The following is a 21,987-nucleotide window of genomic DNA, read 5'->3' as shown; positions in this document are numbered from 1 at the left end:
CACATTTGATATGTGGGAGGCTTTTAAAGAGAGGTTGATTAGAGTGCAGGCATCATACTCCCAGGTACTTATCCAAGCCCTAAATTCATCTGCCTTACCTACTACACTTCTCGCATTAAAACAGTTGCGCCTCAGACCACCTGTCCCTTTGTATTCAACATCTGCTCTCTGCCTACTCTTCCCTTTAGTCACACTGCCTTCATTATCTAGTTCCTTACGGGCTTTAGTTACTACCTCCTTACTGTCCACTAACCTCCTCATTTGGTTCCCATGCCCCTGCCGCATTATTTTTCACATGTGAAAATGAGGGATAGAAAGGGCAAGTTTAGGGAACTATGGATATCAGGTGAAATTACGAGGCTAGCAAACAGAAAACAGGAAGCATACATAAGGTCTAGGCAACCTAAAATAGACAAAGCTTTGGAAGAATATCGGGAAAGTAGGACCAATCTGAAATGATGAATTAAGAGGGCTAAAAGGGGCCATGAAATATGTTTAGCAAACAGGGTTAAGGAAAATTTGAAAGCACTTTATTTATACATAAGGAGCAAAAGGGTAACTAGAGAAAGGGTTGGCCCACTCAAGGACAAAGGAGGGAAGTTATGCGAGGAGTCAGAGAAAATGAGTGAGTTTCTTAATGAGTACTTTGCGTCAGTAATTCCTGAGGAGAAGGATATGATGGATGTTGAGGTTAGCGATAGATGTTTGATTACTTTAGGTAAAGTCAGCATAAGGAGGGGGGAATTGTTGGGTATTCTAAAAGGCATAAGGTTGGACAAGTTTCCAGGTCCAGATGGGATCTATTTCAGGTTCAAAGGAAAGCAAAAGAGGAAATAGCTGGGGCCTTAACAGATATCTTTGCGGCATCCGTGAGCACGGGTGAGGTCCCGGAGGACTGGAGAATTGCTAATGTCATTCCCTTATTTAAGAAGGGTAGCAAGGATAATCCAGGTAATTATAGAACAGTAAGCCTGACTTCAGTGGTGGGGAAGCTGCTAGAGAAGATATATGTTTGCATTTGAAAGAAAATGGGCTTATTAGTGATAGGCAGCATGGTTTTGTGCAGGGAAGGTCATGTCCTACCAACATGATAGAATTCTTTGAGAAAATGACAAAGTTGATAGATGAGGGAAGGGCTGTGGATATCATATACATGGGCTTCAGTAAGGTGTTGTTTGACAAGGTTCCCCATGGTAGGCTGATGGAGAAAGTGAAGTTGCATGGGGTCAACGGTGTGCTAGCTAGATGGATAGAGAATTGGCTGGGCAACAGGTGACAGACAGTTGTAGTGGAAGGGAGTTTCTCAAAATGGAGACCTGTGACCAGTGGTGTTCCACAGATATCCGTGTTGGGACACTGTTGTTTGTGATATACATAAATGAGCTGGAGGAAGGTATAGATGGTCCAATTAGCAAATTTGCAGATCACACTAAGATTGGTGGAGTAGCGGATAGTGAAGGGGACTGTCGGAGAATGCAGCAGAATATAGATATATTGGAGAGTTGGGCAGAGAATTAGCAGATGGAGTTCAATCCAGGCAAATGCGAGGTGATGCATTTTGGTAGATCCAATTCAAGAGCGAACTATACGGTAAGTGGAAAAGCCCTGGGGAAAATTGATGCACAGAGAATCTGGGTGTTCAGGTGCCAACGTAGGTGGATAGAGTGTCAAGAAGGCAAGCTTTTATTCATCGGATGAGGTATTGAGTACAAGAGTTGGCAGGTCATGTTACAGTTGCATAGGACTTTGATTCAACCACATTTAAAGTACTGCATACAGTTCTGGTCGCCACATTACCAAAATGAAATGGATGCTTTGGAGAGGGTGCAGAGGAGGTTCACCAAGATGTTGCATGGTAAGAAGGGCACTACCTATGAAGAGAGGTTGATTAGGTTAGGATTATTTACATTCGAAAGACGGAGGTTGAGGATGGACCTGATTCAGATCTACAAAATCATGAGAGGTATAGACAGAATGGATAGCAAGAACCTTTTTTTTCCCCAAAGTGGGGGACTCAATTACTAGGGGTCATGATTTCAAGGTGAGATGGGAAAAGTTTTAGGGAAAAATGTGTAGAGAGTTCTTTACGTGGAGGGTGGTGGGTGCCTGGAACGTGTTGACAGCGAAGGTGGTAGAGGCCGGCACAATAGTGTCATTTAAGATGTATCTAAACAGATACATGAATGAGCAGGGATCAGAGGGATACAGATCCTTGGAAAATAGGTAACAGATTTCCATAGAGGATCTGGATCAGCGCAGGCTTGGAGGGCCGAGGGGCCTGTTCCTGTTGTCAGGGAAGAGCACTATTGAAATGTGGAGATTGTTTAAGGAATGCGTACTGTGTGTTCTCAATGTGTTTGTCACTAGCACGTAGGGAAGATACAGTTGAGTGAGGGAGCCTTGGCTCAAGCCTGTTTGAAACGACTAATTAAGAGGAAGAAGGAGGCTGATGTAATGTTTAGGAAACAAGGAACGGGAAAGGCTCTAGAGGATACAAGTTATCCCGGAAGGAGCTGAAGAAAGGGCTTAGGAGAGCTAGAAGGGGGCATAAGAAAATCTTGGCAGATAGGATCAAGGAAAACTCCAATGCTTTTTACGCATACATGAGGAATAAGAGAATGACCAGAGAAGGGGTAGGGCCAATCAAGGATTGTAAAAGGAGTTTGTGCACAGACCCTAAAGAGGTAGGAGAGGTCCTTAGTGAAGACTTTTCTTTGGTATTCACAACTGAGAGGGACCAGGTAGTAGAGGAGGACAGTGTGAAACAGGCTGATAGGCTAGAGGAGGTCGTTGTTAGTAAGGAAGACGTACGAGGAATTTAGAGGTACTTGAAGATTAGATAAGTCCCCCAGGCCTGATGGGATTTATCCAAGGATTCTATGGGAACCAAGGGAAAAAATTGTGGGCCTTTGTCCTCCTTTTCGACCTCACTGTCCAGGGTTAGGGTTAACCCTAACCCTAACCCTAATCCTATCACAGCTGGAATATTGGAGAAAGGCAAACCTACTCCTTTGTTCAAAAAAGAGAATAGGGATAAACCTGGAAATTACAGGCCAGTTAGTCTTACATCAATGTTGCGCAAATTATCGGAAAGAGCTCAGAGAGATAGGATTTATTTTTAATAGTCAGCATGGATTTGTGAGGGGTAGATCATGCCTCACAAACCTCACTGAATTCTTTGAAGAGGTGACCAAACATATGGATGAAAGTAGAGCAGTGGATGTGGTATACATGAATTTAAGTGAGTCATTGGACAAGGTTCCCCGTGGTAGGCTCATGGAGAAAGTAAGGAAGCATGGGATAGGGGGAAATGTGTCAGATTGGATTCAAAATTGACTGACCCTTAGAAGACAAAGGGTGTTAGTGGAAGGAAAATATTCAACATGGTGCTCAGTTACATGTGGTGTACCACAACTATCTGTTCTGGGTCCTCTTCTCTTTGTGATTTTTGTAAATGATTTGGATGTAGGAGTGGGAGGGTGGATTATTAAGTTCATGGATGATACAAAGGTGGATTGAGTTGTGGATAGTGGGGAGAGCTGTTCTAGGTTACAAAGGGATATTGATAGGACGCAGAGCTGTGCTGAGAAGTGGCAGATGGAGTTTAACCCTGAAAAGTGTGAGGTGATTCATTTCAGAAGGACAAATTTGAAAGCAGAATACAGAGTTAATGGAAAGATTCTTGACAGTGTGGAGGGGCAGAAGGATCTTGGGGTTCATGTCCACAGTTCCCTGAAAGCTGCCACCCAGGCATTAAGAAGACGAATGGTGTGTTAGCTTTAATTACCAGATGGATTGAGTTCAAGAGCCGTGAAGTTATGCTCCAGCTATATAAAAGCCTCGTTCAGTCATATCTTCAGTTTTGTGTCCAGTTCTGATTGCCTTATTACAGGAAAGATGTGGAAGTGTTGGAAAAAGAGCAGAGGAGGTTTACCAGGATGTTGCCTGGAATGGAGGAAAGGTCTGACCAGGAAAAGTTGAGAGAGCTAGGGCTTTTCTCTGTATAACAACTTAGGATGAGAGGTGACTTAATAGAGGTGTACAAAATGATTAGAAGTATAGGTAGATTAGACAACCGGAGATTTTTTCCTATGGTGGAGGTAGATATTATGAGGGGGTATAGTTTTAAAGTGAGTGAAGTTATATCTAGGGGAGAGGTCAGATATAGGTTTTTTACTCAGAGTGGTAGGGGCATGGAATGCATTGCCGAAAAGGGTAGTGAAGCCTGTCTCATTTAAGCAACTATTAGATAGACATATGGGTGATAGTGTAACGTAGCGGTGGAGGTTAGATAGACTTTAGGATTAGGGTAAAATTTTGGCACAACATCATGCTGCACTGTTCTACGTTCCAAGTTCTATGTTCTATGTTCCCTTACTGTTTGTGGATTATATAAATTATTTAGACTTGTATGTAGCAGAGTTAATCAGTTAGTTTTGCAGACTGTACAAAAACTGGTGGTGTCAGAAATAATCAGGAGGATAGCCTTAGCGTACAAGAGGATATTGATGGGCTGGTCAGATAGGCTGATCAGTGGTAGGTGGAATTCGATTCTAATGAGATGATGCTCTTGGCTAGGACAAACAAGACAAGGGAATGTATGAAGAGATAATGGGAACTGCAGATGCTGGAGAATCCAAGACAACCAAGCGTGAAGCTGGATGAACACAGCAGGCCAAGCAGTATCCCAGGAGCACAAAAGTTGACGCTTCGGGCCTAGGCCCTTAAATGTATGAAACTGGGCCATATAGAACTCGGGAAACACTGAGAATCAGGGGGACCTTGATATGCAAGTACATTGATCAGGACAAGTGGCCTGGTGTTAAGGTGACATTTGATATACTTGCCTTTATTAGTTGAGGAATAAAGTTTAAAAGAAGGGAGAAGGCACCTGTATAAGATGTTGGTTAGACAACCTATTGTTTAGACTTTCACTGGTTTGGCTATTGTGTGCGCAATTATGGAATTCACATTATAGGAGGGATGTGATAGCACTAAAAAGGGTTCAGAGGAGACTTCCCAGAACATTTTATGGGCTGTTATGAAAACTGATTGAACGGATTGGTGTTTTTTTTTCCCTTCGAACATAGGAAAATGAGACAGAATATGATTAAGATTAAATTGTGACTGGGCTGTTAAGCTAAGTAAGACTATTTCCCCCAGTTGACAGATGACAGTGGGACAGATATTGGAGCTAAAGGACACAGCAATTAACTAGCATTATTTGTTGGCTAATTGAATCATGGGATTGATGGTCTATTTCTCCATCTGCCTCACTCTTATTTACTTTGTCATTCTACCCCACTCTTAGCATGCGAAACACTTGCTGTTCTGTAAGGACACAGAACAAAATAGAGTGTATTTGCAAATACAGATTGACCCCAGAGATTTGTATGCATGTGTGTGTGTGTGTGTGAGAGAGAGAGAAAGATAGAGAGAGAGGGGGAGAAAGAGAAAATGTGCGTTGTGTGTGTTGAGAGTGAGAGAGTTTGTGTGTGCTTGATAGTATATGTGAGAGCGTGTGTGAGAGAGAGCGTGTGTGACAGCGAGCGAGCGAGTGTGTGTGTGAGAGAGAGAGAGAGAGCGGGCATGTGAAAGAACATGTGCATGTGAGAGAGCGCGTGCGCACGTGTGTGTGTGTGAGCCTGTGTTCATCTCACACACACACACACACACGTGAATCTGTATTCGTAGATACATTCTATTTTGTTCAAAATGAACACAATTTATAGACACAGTCAGTCAATGTGTAAATTGCATTGTATAAATTTCTACTTTAGAAATGAAACAAGTCTGACTCCAAACCAAAGCACAAACCGATTCTAATCAAGGCCTCACACCTAACATGCATTATCTGACCTAAAATGTCACCCCTTCCTTACACTGATAAACCTTTAGTTCTCTCAGGGCAGTAAATTGTATATTTAAATCCCTGAATTTCTTTCATGAAATTGTTGACTTGCTCGCCGATCTAGCTTGTTCTGTTCAGGCACTTCGCCACCATGTTAGGTATCTTCATCAGTGTAGCCTGCGCTGATGCAATTTTATTCTACTCTGCTTGGAATTTATACTAAACGGGCTGTTATAGTGAGTGGAGAGATAATGGGAACTGCAGATGCTGGAGAGTCCAAGATAACAAAGTGTGAAGGTGGATGAACACAGCAGGCCAAGCAACATCTTAGGAGCACAAAAGCTGACATTTCGGGGCTTGACCCTTCGTCAGAAAAGAGGGATGGGGAGAGAGGGGGAGGCGGACCGAAGATGGATAGAGGAGAAGATAGGTGGAGAGGGGAGTATAGGCGGGGAGGCGGGGAGGTGGGGAGGGGATAGTTCAGTCTGGGGAGGACAGACAGGTAAAAGAGGCAGGATGGAGGTTAGTAGGTGTGAAATGGAGGTGCGGCTTGAGGTGGGAGGAGGGGATAGGTGAGACGAAGACCAGGTCAGGGAGGCGGGGATGGGCTGGGCTGGTTTTGGGAAGTAGTGGGGGGAGAGGACGAGCTGGGCTGGTTTTGGGATGCAGTGGGGGAAGGGAAGATTTTGAAGCTTGTGAAGTCGACATTGATACCATTGGGCTGCAGGCTTCCCAAGCAGAGCTCCCCCTCCCATTCCTTAGACAACATGTCCATCCTGGGCCTCCTGCAGTGCCACAATGATGCCACCCAAAGGTTGCAGGAGCAGCAAATCATATTCTGATTGGGAACCCATGAATCTATCGTTGATTGTTGGAAAAAACCATTTGGTTGACTAATGTCCTTTTGAGGAAGGAAACTGACATCTGTACCTGGTCTGGCCTACACGTTACTCCAGACCCACAGCAATGTGGTTGACTCTTAACTGCCCTGTGGGCAGTTAGGGATGGGCAATAAATGCTGCCTAGCCAGCAATACCCTCATCCCATGAATGAATAAACAAAAAAAAACTTTCCAAAAACTTCAGGAAGGAAGGAGGAGGACACACACCCATCTACATCAATTCAGCTGAGGTGGAGAGGGTTGAGAGGTCAAGTTTCTAAGAGTGACAATAGCCGACAATCTGCCTGCACTTCCCACATAGATGCAACAGTGCATCGTCAGTTGGATTAGGAAACTTGGCACGTCCACAAGGGCCTTTACCAGCTTTTACAGATGCTCCATAGAAAGCATTCTATCCATGCACATAATGGCCTGGTACAGCAACTGCTCTGCCCAGGTCCGTAAGAAACTACAGAGGATGTCTGCACAATCCCCCAGACCATCATGGAATGCATAGACTCCACTTACACTTCTTGTTGCCATGGAAAGGCTGCCAACGTCATTAAAAACTCCTTCCACCCCTGTAATGCTCTCTGGTTGAAAGCTGTTTCTTGGACTGGAGGTCTGTAACTAGTTGTGTGCCACAGGGGTTGATGCTGGAGCCTTTATTATTTGTTATTTATGTAAATGATTTGGATGCGAATTTACAAGGCATGATTAGTAAATCTGTAAGATGATTAGTAAGATGATACAAAATTAGGTGGCATCATTGATAGCGAGGAAGGTTACCAATATTACAGAGATATCTTGATCAGATGGGGAAGTGGGCTGAGGATTGGCAAATGCAATTCAACACAGATAAGTGTGAGGCGTTGCATTTTGGAAAGCAAAAACATGGTTTGACTTAAGCAGAAAATGGTAAGGCCTGTAGAAGTGGAACAGAGGGCCAAGGAGTACAAGTGCAGAGTTTGTTGAAAACCAGCATCACGGGTAAACAGGGTGGTGAAGAGGGCATGTAGCATGCTGGCCTTCATCAGTTGAGGTATTGAGTACAGTTGTACAAATTGTTGGTGACGGTGCCCTTGGAGTATTGTATACAGTTTTGGTCACCCTGTTGGAGGATAGACATAGTTAAACTGGAAAGTGTACCAAGAACATTTACGAGGATATTTCAGAGATAGTAGGAACTGCAGATGCTGGAGAATCTGAGATAACAAGGTATAGACACAACAAGCCAAGCTGCCTCAGAGGAGCAGGAAAGCTGATTTCAGGCCTAGACTCTTCTTCAGAAATGGTAGAGAGGGAAGGTTTCTGAAATAAATAAGGAGAGAGAGGGAGGCGAATAAAAGATGGATAAAGGAGAAGATATCCGCCTCCCCCTCTCTCCCTTTTTATTTCAGAACCCCTTCCCCTCCACCATTTCTGAAGGATGTCTAGGCCTGAAACATCAGCTTTCCTGCTCCTCTGATGCTGCTTGGCCTACTGTGTTCATCCAGCTCGATACCTTGTTATCTCGGATTCTCCAGCATCTGCAGTTCCTACTATCTCTGAAACATCCTCGTAAATGTTCTTTGTACACTTTCCAGTTTAACTATGTGGTCTAGGCCCAAAATGTCAGCTTTCTTGCTCCACTGATGCTGCTTGGCCTGCTGTGTCCATCGAGCTCTACACCTTGTTATTTACGAGGATGTTGCCGGGACTGGTAGGTCTGAGTTATAAAAAGAGGCTGGCCAGGGTGGGACTTTTGTCTTGGAATGTAGGAGAGTGAGGAGTGATCTTGTTCATATGTATGGAATCATGAGGCGCATAGCTAGGATGAATGCATGTAGTCTTTTCCCCATGGATGGGAAATTGAAAACAAGACGGCATAGATTTAAGGTTAGAGGGGAAATATTTAAGAAGGACCTGAGGAGCAACTTCTCCATGCTGAGAGTGGTGCGTATATGGAATGGGCTGCAAGAGAAAGTGGTTGAGGCAGGTACAATAGCAACATTTAGGAACCATTTGGATCAATGTGAAGGTTGAGGGGGATATAGACCAAATGCGGGCAGTTGGAACTAGCTGAGTTGGCTTCATGGACCAGTTTGGGCTGAAGGGCCTTTTTCTATGCTGTATTATGCTTTGACTCTTCCATCAGGCAGAAGACACAGCAGCTTGAATACATGTACCAACAGGTTCAAGAACATCTTCTTCCCTCCTATTAGACTGCTGAATGAACTGCTTATCTTCAAATAATGTTGATCTTGCTTTGTGCAACTCTTGTGCAGTTGTAACCTATATGCCTCGCTCTGTCTAAGTGCCCTATGATGTGTATGTCCTTGTTTGCTATGACCTGCCTGCACTGCTTGCGACAAATCTTTTCATTGTACATATGGTGTAGAGGTGCCGGTGTTGGACACGAGTGGACAAGGTGAGAAATCACATGGCACTGGGTTATAGTCTACAAGTTTATTTGAAAACACAAGCTTTTGGAGCCTCGCTCCTTTTTCAGGTGTTAGTGAGAGAGGTGGCATCAGACACAGAATTTATAAGTCAAAGGTCAAAGGATCACACAACTGATTAAACCGAAGATGCTGTTAAATCTTTAATCAGCTAGAAGGTTTTAATTGATTAATATGTATATACAAATCCCCAAATTCCTTTCAATTTACTGTTTTGAGAAAAATAAAGGTTTTATCAGTGTAAAGACATTTTATGTCAAACAATACACATTAGAGGTGAGGCCTTGTTTAGAATCTGTTTGTATTTTGGTTTGGAGTCAGACTGGTTTTATTTCTAAAGTAGGAATTTATAAAGTACCACATTGACTAACTGACTATTAATTGTGAGCTATTTGAACAAAATAAAATGTATCTGCAAGTATAAAGTGTGCGTGTGCATCTCTACAATAAATCAAGTCTTATCATATCAAATGAAGATTGTTAATGTTTAATGTGAATAGCTGTAGCCTCATTACTTCACCTGCAAGATCTAGTTACTGGTTTCCATCCTGAGGAAGAAACCTATATCCTCACTCTCTGCCTTCTGTCAGTCAGACAATCCTCTATCCATGTCAGTACCTTGTCTCCAAAACCATGGGCTCTTATCTTATTTAGCAGCCTCCTGTGCAGTACATTGTCAAAGATCTCTCAGAAATACAAATAGATCACTTTCACTGACTCTCCTTTGCTTCACTTGCTCATTACCTTCTCAAAGAATTCTAACTGACTTTGTTTGGCCTTGACCGCCCCTTGACGAAGCTGTGCTAACTCTGCCATAATTTACCATGCATTTCCAAGTACTCTGCAATCTTGTATTTAGGATTGTAAAATTTTACCAGCAACCAAGGTCAGGCTAATTGGTGTTTAATTTCCCTTCCCCTCCCTTCTTAAACAGGGACATTACATTAGACTGTCTTTGAAACCTCTAGGACCTTCCATGACTATTGTTTTCTGAAAGACTGCCACAAATGCCTCCACAATCTCCTCAATTATCTCCTTCAGACCCCAGAGTGTAGTCATCTAGTCCAGGTCATTTACCCACCTTCAGACCTTTCAGCTTGCCCAGCACCTTCTCCTTTGTGACAACTACTTCACTCACCTCTGCCCCCGATTCTCTTGAAGTTGTGGTATACTACTGGTGCCTTCCACTGTGAAAACTGATGCATAGTACTAATTCAGTTCCTCTGCCATTTCTTTGTTCTCTATTGCTATTTCTCCAGTATAGTTTTCCTGCTGTCCAATATCCACTCTTGCCTGTTTCTTACTTTTTACATACCTAAAAAAAATCTCACAATCTTATTTTGTATTACTAGCTATCTTAACTCAAAAATCACCTGGTTAGATTTTGACAGGGTAAATTGAAGTTGTCAGAAGTAAATTTGACTTTTCTTGTAAATTTGACTCTGCAAAGACGTGTGAAGAGGTATGGATTAAAGAGAGAAGATTGACACTGATAATAGATTTGATGTAGGCATAATGGATCGAATAATCTATAATTACTCTGACTGTGATTCTGACAGAGGGTTACAGACTGTAGTTTAACTGATTTAGGTGGTACTTGTTCATATAGAATAAAATATATCACATATAAACAGAACAGGATAGGGCCAACTTCAAACATTCAGAGCATTAATAAATGGAACGATCAATTTCATGGATCAGATGTGTGCTAAAATTTAAGCCGCAAGTTTCCAGTAGTGAAACATGGAATAATCCAACAAGGGGCTGCGATGCATATTGATATCTAAGATAGGGGTTGTAATTAACAAGAACATAACAAATGATAACACAGTGAGTTTGTTTCCCCCATACTGAATTACAAATTGGATTTGAGTCTGAATGCTTGAAATGCTTCTTTCCGTGTTGTCAGTACATAGCACTCAAGTACTTAAGTATTCAATTCTATTCATGAGATCATCTGGTCTAGAGAGCAATACCTGAATGTGTAGTCCAAAATAAGGTCTATTTGAAAGTTTTTTTTCATGCTTTTTAAACATGGAATTCTTGACTTATGGAAATAAGAGGCAGTTTTTGTCTATTCATACAAGCCTGAAAAAAAGGCTCTAATCTACTAGCGGGGGTTAGTTGGTTTGTGTACAGAGTAACTAAATCCTGGGAATGAGTAACAGCCTGCAATCTAATAATGTGTTCTGAATGGTTTTGGAATAGAATTCCTGATACATGTGAATCAGTAAAAGTCATCTGGATATTTGACAGTTGTGTGGAATTTGCAATTTAAAATCTGTAGTTAACTGCTCTTAAACATGAATGTAAAAGTCTTTCTTGAAACATACTGAATGACATTGCACCTGCACTGAGGGTGTGGTGATGCATAGTTATTATCAACTTCCATCATAAGATTGGGGCTAGGTATGTGGGTAGGAACATGCGGGCTTGACTCTGACCAGCATGTAACTTTGGATACGTATTCAGTGCGTGTTACAATGATTTTGCAAGCACCATGACTTGCTCAGACAAGTCCAAGGTGATGCTGAGAAGCCCAGAATTCAGTATGCTGTACATCTGTGTGTAGATGAATTGGATCCCTATTCACAGCTGTTGTTATTTCAGATGATCAATTGGGGGAGGACAGAGCATGTGCTCCGGGGATATGTAAGACAGATATATTAGTTACTCCTCCTATGTATTTAGATGCCAATGCGGGAGGATGTGGATGCCCCACCACTGTGAGAAATGAACACACTGACAGTGAGAGTTTTGAGAATTGGGATAGTGAACTTCGTGTAATCAAGATTTGTGGAGGGGGCTGGAAAATTAAGGTTAAATTCAAGATTAGTCGTGCTTATATTCAAACGCTGAACAAGTTCACTATATTACGTCTTCTTCTCCTGCTTTTACTTCATGTGGCCTTATGTCCCATCACACACAGTATCACCCACCTCCCATCCCTTGGTTTAACATTTTAACAGCACTGAATGTTGATTTGCTTCATAAAACCTGAACATTCATACAGTGCAATTAAGACCTGATGATTAAATGAAGTTTGTCTCCAAGAATAATCAACATATTCGGTAAGAGTTGGAAAATTAGTGTTAGAATCATAGTTGGGGACATTTCAATGTAATTGAATACATAAGACTTACAAGAATTCAACTCAAGACATTTAAGAGTATTGTAACATTAAATAAAATATTTTTGATCACTTTGACAGTCTCATTTCTTAATTCTTATCAATTGTATGAAATAAAGTTCACTACCTCCCTTACCTCTGAGTCTTTGAACCACTTTCTCAAAATGTGATAGAAGCGGCTGTTAAATTTTTCTTTAATATGGGGTAGATAATTTGTATTATTTGAGAAGTTAAATGATTGATAGGAAAGGGCAGGAATGTGGGTTTTAATCATAGAATCACACAGCATTTCAGTCCATGGAGTCTGTACCACCAGAACTATCTTATGCCATACATCAGAGTTAACAACGTGTAGAGCTGGATGAACACAGAATACAAGTGGCATCAGAGGAGCAGGAAGGCTGACGTTTTGGGACTGGGCCCTTCTTCAGAAAAGAAAATTTTCTGAAGGGTCTAGGCCCGAAACGTCAGCCTTCCTGCTCCTCTGATGATGCTTGGCCTGCTGTGTTCATCCAGCTCTACACGTTGTTATCTCTACGTCAAACACCAGTTGTACTGGGCCATAGCCTTGAATGTTATGACACTTGAAGTGCTCACCCAAGTTTCTTTTTTAATTTATGAGGTGGGCAGTTAACCTCAGAGCATATGGGATTCAGGCTCGATTCCAGCCTTGGGGAACTGTATGTGTGGAGTTTGCATGATTCCCCCTGTGCCTGCGTAGGTTCCTCCCGGGTGCTCCGATTTATTCAGGCAGTCCAAAGATGTGAAGGTTGGATGGATTGGCAATGATAAATTGTCCATAGTGCTCAGGAAAGTGTAGGCAAAGTGGATTAGTCATGGTAAATGCAGGATTTCAAGGATTAGCTGGGGGGGCTGTGTCTGATCGGATGGTCTTCAGAGGGTTAGTGCAGAATGGAGGGGCTGAACAGCCTCTTCTGCATTGTGGAGATTCTCTGTTTCTGATTACTTTCCCAGACAACTGAGGGAACAGCAAAAATCCAGTTACAAACTCAGAACTTCTAAAGTGGGAAATGACAGAGCAAGACTCTCACTAAGATGACAAAGTGTGGAGCTGGATGACACAGCAGGCCAAGCAGCATCTTAGGAGTACAGAAGATGCTGCTTGGCCTGCTGTGTTCATCTAGCTCCACACTTTGTTGACTCGGATTCTCCAGCATCTGCAGTTCCCATTATCTCTGAAGACTGTCGCTAACCTTTGGGTGAAAATCTGTTGCTTAAATTCCATCAAAACTTCTTGCTTTCCCCTTGAACAATACACTCCCTTGCCATTAATCCCTCAACTAAGGGGAACAGCTTCTTTCTGTTCACCTGTCTATGCTTCCCGTAAACGTATTCATCTCTATCAGCTCCCCTCCCAACCTTCTCCACTCAATATAAAAATCGAAGATTGGGCGGCCTCTCTTCATAGCTGTCTATCCCATGGGAAATACCCTGAAGAATCTATTTTGTACCCCTCCAGTGTAAACAAATCATTTCCCTGCAGTGTGGTGACCATAACTGCACAGTACTGCAGCTCTGGCCCAGACAAAATTCTGTTACAGCTGCATGACATCTCTTATTTTATAATCAATACCATAACAGGTAAAACCAACCATCTTTATGCCTTCTTAACTACACTGTTACTCTATTGTCCCTAATACCTAACACTAACACATGAAGTATTTGCTTCAACATCAGAGCAGACATAGAGGGTTGAATGACCTATTCCTGCTCCTTCTTTATTTTGAGCCTCAGTACTCAACCTCTAATAATGCTACACTCCCTCTGTACTGCCCAGCACTGGTGTAGTCACTTCCCCTCCCCTCCTCAATATTGCCCTATTGGCCATGATGTTGCATTCCCTCAGCACTGTACTTTCTAAAATGCAGCCAATTCTCAAACTATCTTTTCACAAAGGCAGCACTTGGAATATCGCAGTAAAGTAATGAAAAATATGTAATTTCTGACTTATGTCTGTGCCAATTGAATCACTGCTGGCACATTAATTGAATGGCTTTCATGTGCAGCATCCACCCACATTATGGTGAAGTAAGAATTCCACAGGTCATATCTTGCCAGGGTAAATAACCACTCGCTTTCTGTTTCAAAATATGCATAGAATCTATTATGAAGGACAGAGTACAAGCTTGGCTGCAGGTGTAAACTCTCAGGTTATTGTCTCAGCTTCTCCTACCTTTAATCAAAGCTAAATTAAGAATTTTAATTGCCAACATTGGGAGACCATTGCCAATGGAGTTCAGCAAGTTTGGTGAGTGGGTTGGGCTAATGATGATGATGATAGGCTTGGAGCTCATGATCAACATCCATATGTGAAACAAATTGTAGGTGAGCTAGGGAATAGCCTACTCTCATATCAGATGCCATATAATTCAAACATATATGTAAAACAGAGTATGTACTCATATCTGTATGTCAGAAAGGCTGTATCGTTATGTAATTGCCACTGAGGTCACATATGCATGTGTGCCTGTAAAGGCTAATGGATCATAGAGCACATGTGAGTGTGACAGAGATAGATCTGCTGTGTATGTGTGACTAATGTTTGTTTGTGTGCGAGACAGTATGTGAGTCCATCTATGTGTGAGTGAATGTGTATGCGTGGGTCAGAAAGAGAGAAAGACTAGTTGTCTGTGTGGAAGCCAGTCTATGTATGAAAACAGCAGGCCTGACAGTATCAGAGAAACAGGAAAGTTGATGTTTCAGGTCAGAACCCTACCCAAAATGTTAGCTTTCCTGCTCCTCTGATTCTGCAGGGCCTGTTGTGTTCCTTCAGCTTCGCACTGTGTTGTCTCTCACTCCAGCATCTGCAGTTCTTGCTATCTTTATGTATGTCTTTGCTTGTTTCTGTACAACATTGTATAAATGAGTCTCTCTGACCATGACAGAGAAAGACATGAAGGGTCTAGGCTCGAAACATCAGTGTTCCTTCTCCTCTGATGCTGTGCTGCTTGGCCTGCTGTGTTCATCAGTCCTACACCTTGTTATCCCTGCTCGTTTGTTTACTTATGATGTAGGTCTGGTGCATTTCTTGATGTTTGAGTGTCTGATGTTCCGTGTTTGGTCTTGCAGCAGATTGCTACATTTCTAAGCTGCACGTTTCATTGGACTTTGCCACCTATTTATTTGCAGCAGCTAACTTAAGGGTGAATCAAAGCTGCGACATTTTAGGCAGGAAGCAGTTAAAAATAAATTATAAAGATAAAGCGAGTTCAGGCCTGCTGCCTGGATTACTGGAAGCTCTTAAAAGTCATGAGGGCAGACAATTTATGCATAATGTGCCTTGTGAAATATAGGCAGTAAAGATGAGAAACGATTAATTGACCCCACAAAACTATGGATTTACGTCACAATGTCATTGTATAGGACACTGAATGCCAGCTCCCATGTTCATTGCCAACAGTCAATCAACAGCCAGAATTGTCACAGCCCAATTACACATCAGGGCAAAACATCAGTTGGTGCAGCTTATTTTAGAGGAACTATTTCTAAAGAGCCATTAGCAAAATGCATTTTTTTTCACTTATTTACCATTGCAACCAAAGCGAATTCTATTCAATACAGAGATGGTAGGAACTGCCAATGCTGGAGTCTGAGATAACAAGGTGTCAAGCTGGATGAACACAGCAGGCCAGGCAGCATCAGAGGAGTAGGAAAGCTGACAGGACCAGACATCAGGTAAACTAAATTAGATTCCCTACCGTATGGAAACATGTCCACACTACCCCTTGGAGCATCCCACCCAAATCCATCCCCCAAAAATCCACAGATCCCTGAACAATACAGGCAATTTAGCATGGCCAATCCACCTCGCCTGCACATCTTTGGACTGTGGGAGGAAACCGACGCAGACACGGGGAGAATGTGTAAACTCCACACAGACAGTCGCTGGAGGCTGGAATCAAACCTGGGTCCCTGGCACTGTGAGACTGCAGTGCTAACCACCGAGCCACCATGCTGCCCCCTTTTTTTTAATTTTTGAAATACTCCTGCTAGTCTTTTCATTTTAAAGCTTTCCTGCTTCTCTGATGCTGCCTGGCCTGGTGTGTTCATCCAGCTCTACACCTTCTTATCTCTTCTATTCAATACAATCATTTTCTTTCAGAACTTGTCAATTTACCATAGATTTTGCATTTAATCACTCAGGTTAAATTTTGCAGTGCTGTTTGAACAGCAGAATGAAATTTTATGAATTGAATAGCTCTGTTAGACATAAATTGAGCAGACAATTTTAAGACAACAGGAATCTAGTCTTTGTGAATTATTTCAGTGTACTTCTTTGGACGAGTTGCGAAATACTTCCAGGATAGGTTGCATTAAATCCTGTATTTAGTGATTAGGGACAGCGTCCCAGTCACTGTTCCACATGGCACTCCTTAGAATCCTTTCTTTTGTCAGTTTTGCATATTTCATTTTGTTATGACACGCATTTGCAACAGGTGAAACTTGTAGCTGGGTCTCCTAGTTCAGTTTTATTGCCAGTCATTTTTATATATCATTCTTTGCCAGTTATAACCAGTCTCCAGAGATATCAAGAACTGCAGATGCTGTACTTGGAGATAATACAGTGTGAAGCTGGAGGAACACAGCAACCCAGGCAGCTTCAGAGGAGCAGGAAAGTTAATGCTTTGGGTCGGGTTCCGGCCTGAAATGTCAACTTTCCTGCTCCCCTGATGCTGCAGCCTGCTGTGTTCCTTCAGCTCCACACTGTATTAACCCGTTTCCATATGTGTGCTGAGAAAGTAGGAGGTGCCGATGCTGGAGAATCTGAGATAACAAAGTGTAGAGCTGAACAAGGTGTAGAGCGAGGCCTGCTGTGTACATCCAGCTCTGCACCTTGTTATCACCATATGTGTGCTGGCTGTCTTGCTTGTTTGTACAATTTACCAAGGTCAGTACACAACTAAGAGCAGCAGCAAAAATCACTTAAAGTTACCATACACCAACTGGCATTCAGGTGTGTTATTTCATGTTTTAAATGCTAAAATTAGCAGCTAGTTCAAGTAGAAATTCTTGATGTGCTTTCACTTTTTTTCCTTTTTGTAAATTCTTTAATTTTTTTACAACATAAGTCGATGTGAGGTTATTAATTGAGCTCAAAGTTTCTGCTCTGACAATAGGAAAAGTTCTGTTGTGTCAAAAAGAGCCCTGCTATTTAATCTTCCATGCTGGTACTTTGCATTGGATGGTTAATCATTGACTGATTAATTTTTAAACAAGCTCAGTACAAGATCCGAAAGAGTTGCGGATGCTGTAAATCAGGAACAAAAACAAAGTTTCTGGAAAAGCTCTGTGAAGGAAAAAAAACAGATTAACATTTTGGGTCTGGGGTTCTGAGGAAGGGTCACTGGACCCGAAATGTTAATTCTGTTTTTTCCTTCACAGATATTGCCGGACCAGCTGAACTTATGCAGCAACTTTGTTTTTGTCAGTACCAGATCCGTTCCCTCAGCAGCTAATCACTGCTTTTGAGGATTGAGCAGTCTAAGAAAGATAATCATCACGGAGTATCCATTCTCAGGCAAACTGTTCAACCTTAAACCGAACAAACAAGGAGCCACCTCTTGCATTCTGCATTCACAGTCGGTCAAAAAACAAACGATTGAGGTGAGGTCTCAAGTTCAGAAATGTGACTTCACGCAAAGCCTTATCAGCTGAACCAACGGATTTTGTTTCAGTGTTGGACTGCTGTTCAAAATCTCTTCCAGATTAAAATAATCACCTAGTTAGCTTCACGCAACTGTTCCATCTACATAAGCCCTTTATTATCTTCCAGCCTCTGTCCAATTGTCTGATTAAGGGCGGCACGGTGGCTCAGTGGTTAGCACTGCAGCCTCACAGCACCAGGGACCAGTTTCCTCCCACAGTCCAAAGATGTGCAGGCTAGGTGGATTGGCCATGCTAAATTGCCCATAGTGTTTAGCAGGAAAGGCCTGAGTGGGATGCTCCAAGGGGTGGTGCAGACTTGTTGGGCTGAAGGGTCTGTTTCCACACTGTAGGGGATCTAATCAAATCAAAACGTTGCTAATGAATGGCCTCAAGCAGATATATAGATTTATAGAGACGTGCAGCAGATAAACAGACTCTTCAATCCAACTCGTCCATGTCGACCAGATATCCTAAGTTAATCGAAATCCCATTTGCCAGTATTTGGCCCTCTAAACCCTTCCTATTCATATACCCTTCCCGATGCCTTCTAAATGTTGTAATTGTACCACACTCCACCAGCTCTTTTGGCATCTCGTTCCGTATAAGCACCACTCTCTGCATGAAAAGGTTGCCGTTTAGGTCCCTTTTAAATCTTTCCTCTCTTACCTTAAACCTTCTAGTTTTGGGCTACCTTACCCTAGGGTGAACACCTTGGCTATTCACCCTATCCAGGCCACTCGAGATTTTATCTGCTGATGCTCCAGGGAAAATAGCCACAGCCTATTCAGGCTACAGCTTAAACTCCCCTAAACCTGGCAACATCTTTGCAAATCTTTTCTGAATCCTTTCAAGTTTCACAACATTTTTCATATAACCGGGAGACCAGAACTGAACACAGTATTCCAGGAGTCTCATACTCAATGGATGGACCAATGAAAGGCAAGTGCACCAAACACCTTCTTCACTACCGTGTCTATCTGCAACTTCACTTTTAAGGAACTATGAACCTGCACTCCAAGGGGTCTTTGTTCTTATTTCATGCTGTTCAGATCAGAAGTAAATCATTGTGTAAACAATTGTGTCCTTATTTCAGCACTCCATTAAACATCAATTAATTGTATTAAATCTGTGCACTCTGCTTGCTCACAACATCATTATGATTTCATCAGTCTGTCAAAACAACATCAGTGATTTAAAGCATATCTGTCTAATCTGCTCCACTCTAACAGCAAGGTAACAGCTGTTCATACAGCATTTGAAAATCAGAGATCCCCCACAGAACTGACATTACTAAAACCCATTACATTCATTTCAGTCATGTTTGTTTCCAAATGGTCTTAACTTTGTGTCCTCTGGTTACCACAACTTTTTTCACCTGGAAACGACTTATTAAAAACAAAAGGAACTTGACAGAATTTTGACTTGACGTGGAGGATGCAATTGCCGGAAATAGAAAAACAATTTTAAGTAAATGACATGACATAATTGAAATATGTGCCTTATTTTTTTTAAGCTTGTTTGCTAGATGGGCTATGTGGGGTCTTATTCCTTTATGTATCATGAGAGGAAAAATAATAATAATTACCTGCTCTGCCATCTGTGGGTCAAGACCCAAATCCAGTGTTGGTTCTTCAAACTTTATTCTCTGAGAATCACTGTCCATTTTCCAATCTGCAGTTCTGCTCATAGCTGTATTGCACTGTCTGCAGCACAACTTTCAGCTGCTGCACTGCCAGTCTCTGCATCGCCTTCTCTTCCCCCTCCCACTCTTCCATACCCCTAAATAGCGAGGTAGTTTCAGATTACAAACTCGAGGCAATAACTGTCATCACACAGTACAAAGTTCAGCTGCATTAAGGGTTACACGCAGATTAAATATCCCAAACACAGTCTCATGAGAGAATTCCAGTCCAGAATATATAGATTGTCTAGATCGATATTGTCATGGACCAGACCAAACCCCCACAAAATATAGTAAGAATATAACGAAAGACTACGGTCTAGGTTACTCTAAAGCTAAGTGTAAGGTATTGTGTTCCAGATGCAATTCATTTAGTCAAACTACTTGACACCAAGCAAAAGTTCACTTAAAATACAGACAAAATAAAAATAAAATAACTAGCGTAGAAAATGCTTAGCAAAATAATATATACATGTTACCTACTACTAAATTAACTGTTCCAATATCGGAACATCTCATAAACAAACCCTTGGTAGAAGCAAATTATGTAAAATAGGGTTACATAAAATAAGCCTGTCTAGCAGCAGGAAGAGAACCCCAGCTTTTAGCTATAACAAAGAGAGGAATAAGAGCTTCCACATTCAGCTTCAAGACTCCAGCAATTGCTGAGAACTAAAACTATAACTAAAAATCTTCATTGTTGGATTTTGACTCCACCCATTCAAGCTATTTCTATTGTTCCAACTTTAAAAAAAATCCCAAGGCTTCACAAAATTTATTGTCTTTGAGCAGACCGCTCATTACCTCAGTCTCAGCCTTTCTCATAAAAAAAAGTAATGGCAAAATACACCTCTTAATGCCATAGTATCGACACAACATCTCAAAATTAGATGTACAGTGAATGTCTCTAAACTCAGTTCCATTAAATACACCAATGGCAGACACAGTATTGTCAGCACAGCTTAGAGGTCTTGGCTGGTTTTGCACAGTCCCCAAAAACAGTAGCATGACAGAAACAATTAGTTGCCAGGGGAAGGAAGAGTTGGCCAGAAACAATCAAAACAAAGCTACCCAAACAATGCTAAATTAATCATTCCTAAGCCCAGCATGGCACAAAATGATAGTTATGTAGATCTAGCTTATGTGCTCTCTGCTATGAAATTACTGGACCCAATCCACTTTCAAGAGCCTTGACATGGTTGTTTACAGGCTGTTTTCAGGACTTTTGTAGACTTCACAATTATTAAGTCTGGTTTTGTTTTTTGTTTAGGAGAAACAAATTTTGAAAGAAGTTTATACAAGGTTTTAAAACCCGGGGGGGGGGGGGGGGGGGGGGGACTAGTCGCACCAGGTTGGGAGAACATTGTGGGCAAGAGGGCACAGATTTAAATTATGTCCATGTCCATGTCCCATGTCCATCATGGGCCTCCTGCACTGCCACAATGATGCCACCCGAAGGTTGCAGGAACAGCAACTCATATTCCGCCTGGGAACCCTGCAGCCATATGGTATCAATGTGGACTTCACCAGTTTCAAAATCTCCCCTTCCCCCACTGCATCCCTAAACCAGCCCAGTTCGTCCCCTCCCCCCACTGCACCACACAACCAGCCCAGCTCTTCCCCCCCACCCACTGCATCCCAAAACCAGTCCAACCTGTCTCTGCCTCCCTAACCGGTTCTTCCTCTCACCCATCCCTTCCTCCCACCCCAAGCCGCACCCCCATCCACCTACTAACCTCATCCCACCTCCTTGACCTGTCCGTCTTCCCTGGACTGACCTATCCCCTCCCTACCTCCCCACCTATACTCTCTCCACCTATCTTCTTTACTCTCCATCTTCGGTCCGCCTCCCCCTCTCCCCATCCCCCTCTCTGATGAAGGGTCTAGGCCCGAAACGGCAGCTTTTGTGCTCCTGAGATGCTGCTTGGCCTGCTGTGCTCATCCAGCCTCACATTTTATTATCTTGGAATTCTCCAGCATCTGCAGTTCCCATTACCACAGATTTAAATTAATTGATTTTATAAACAAGTGCAAAATGTGGACATGAGAAAAACTCTATCTGGAACAAAACAAAGCAGTTTAGGTTAACAATGTACTGCCGGAGACCTTTTTAGAGGCACATTCAAAGAAAGCATCTGAAAATTGAATGCAAAATGATATTTGCAAAGGAACGGTAGACCCTTTCTGTTTGCAAGGAATCATTTTGAGAATGTCACTAAATTAGCTACTCATTTGGAGAGCCCAAGAGGTTCAATGGTACAAATGTCCTCAAACTGCACTGTAATAATTACGGTATTTTGTCAATCTATCTTCAATTTAAGCCTTACATTTCTATTT

The 21,987-nt window shown here is 42.2% G+C and overlaps 1 protein-coding gene across 4 annotated transcripts in view; it reads right to left on the bottom strand.

The window, feature by feature from the left end:
* The window catches only part of LOC125467113 (protein phosphatase 1 regulatory subunit 1A-like), a 76,676-nt gene extending 56,860 nt beyond the window's left edge, over positions 1-19,816 (bottom strand). Inside the window, exon 1 of one of the 4 annotated variants that reach the window (XM_059639258.1) lies at positions 19,555-19,816. In XM_059639258.1, coding sequence (XP_059495241.1) covers positions 19,555-19,656 — 102 coding nt within the window. In that variant the 5' untranslated portion in view covers positions 19,657-19,816. The remainder of the gene's footprint in view (positions 1-19,554) is intronic. The other 3 variants (XM_048562533.2, XM_059639259.1, XM_048562534.2) reach the window with 3 other exon arrangements.
* Between the last annotated feature and the right edge of the window lie 2,171 nt (positions 19,817-21,987).

This window comes from Stegostoma tigrinum, chromosome 33 (assembly GCF_030684315.1).
Source record: "Stegostoma tigrinum isolate sSteTig4 chromosome 33, sSteTig4.hap1, whole genome shotgun sequence".
Classification (NCBI taxonomy): Eukaryota; Metazoa; Chordata; class Chondrichthyes; order Orectolobiformes; family Stegostomatidae; genus Stegostoma; species Stegostoma tigrinum.
This window is presented reverse-complemented; position numbering and strand designations above follow the sequence as displayed.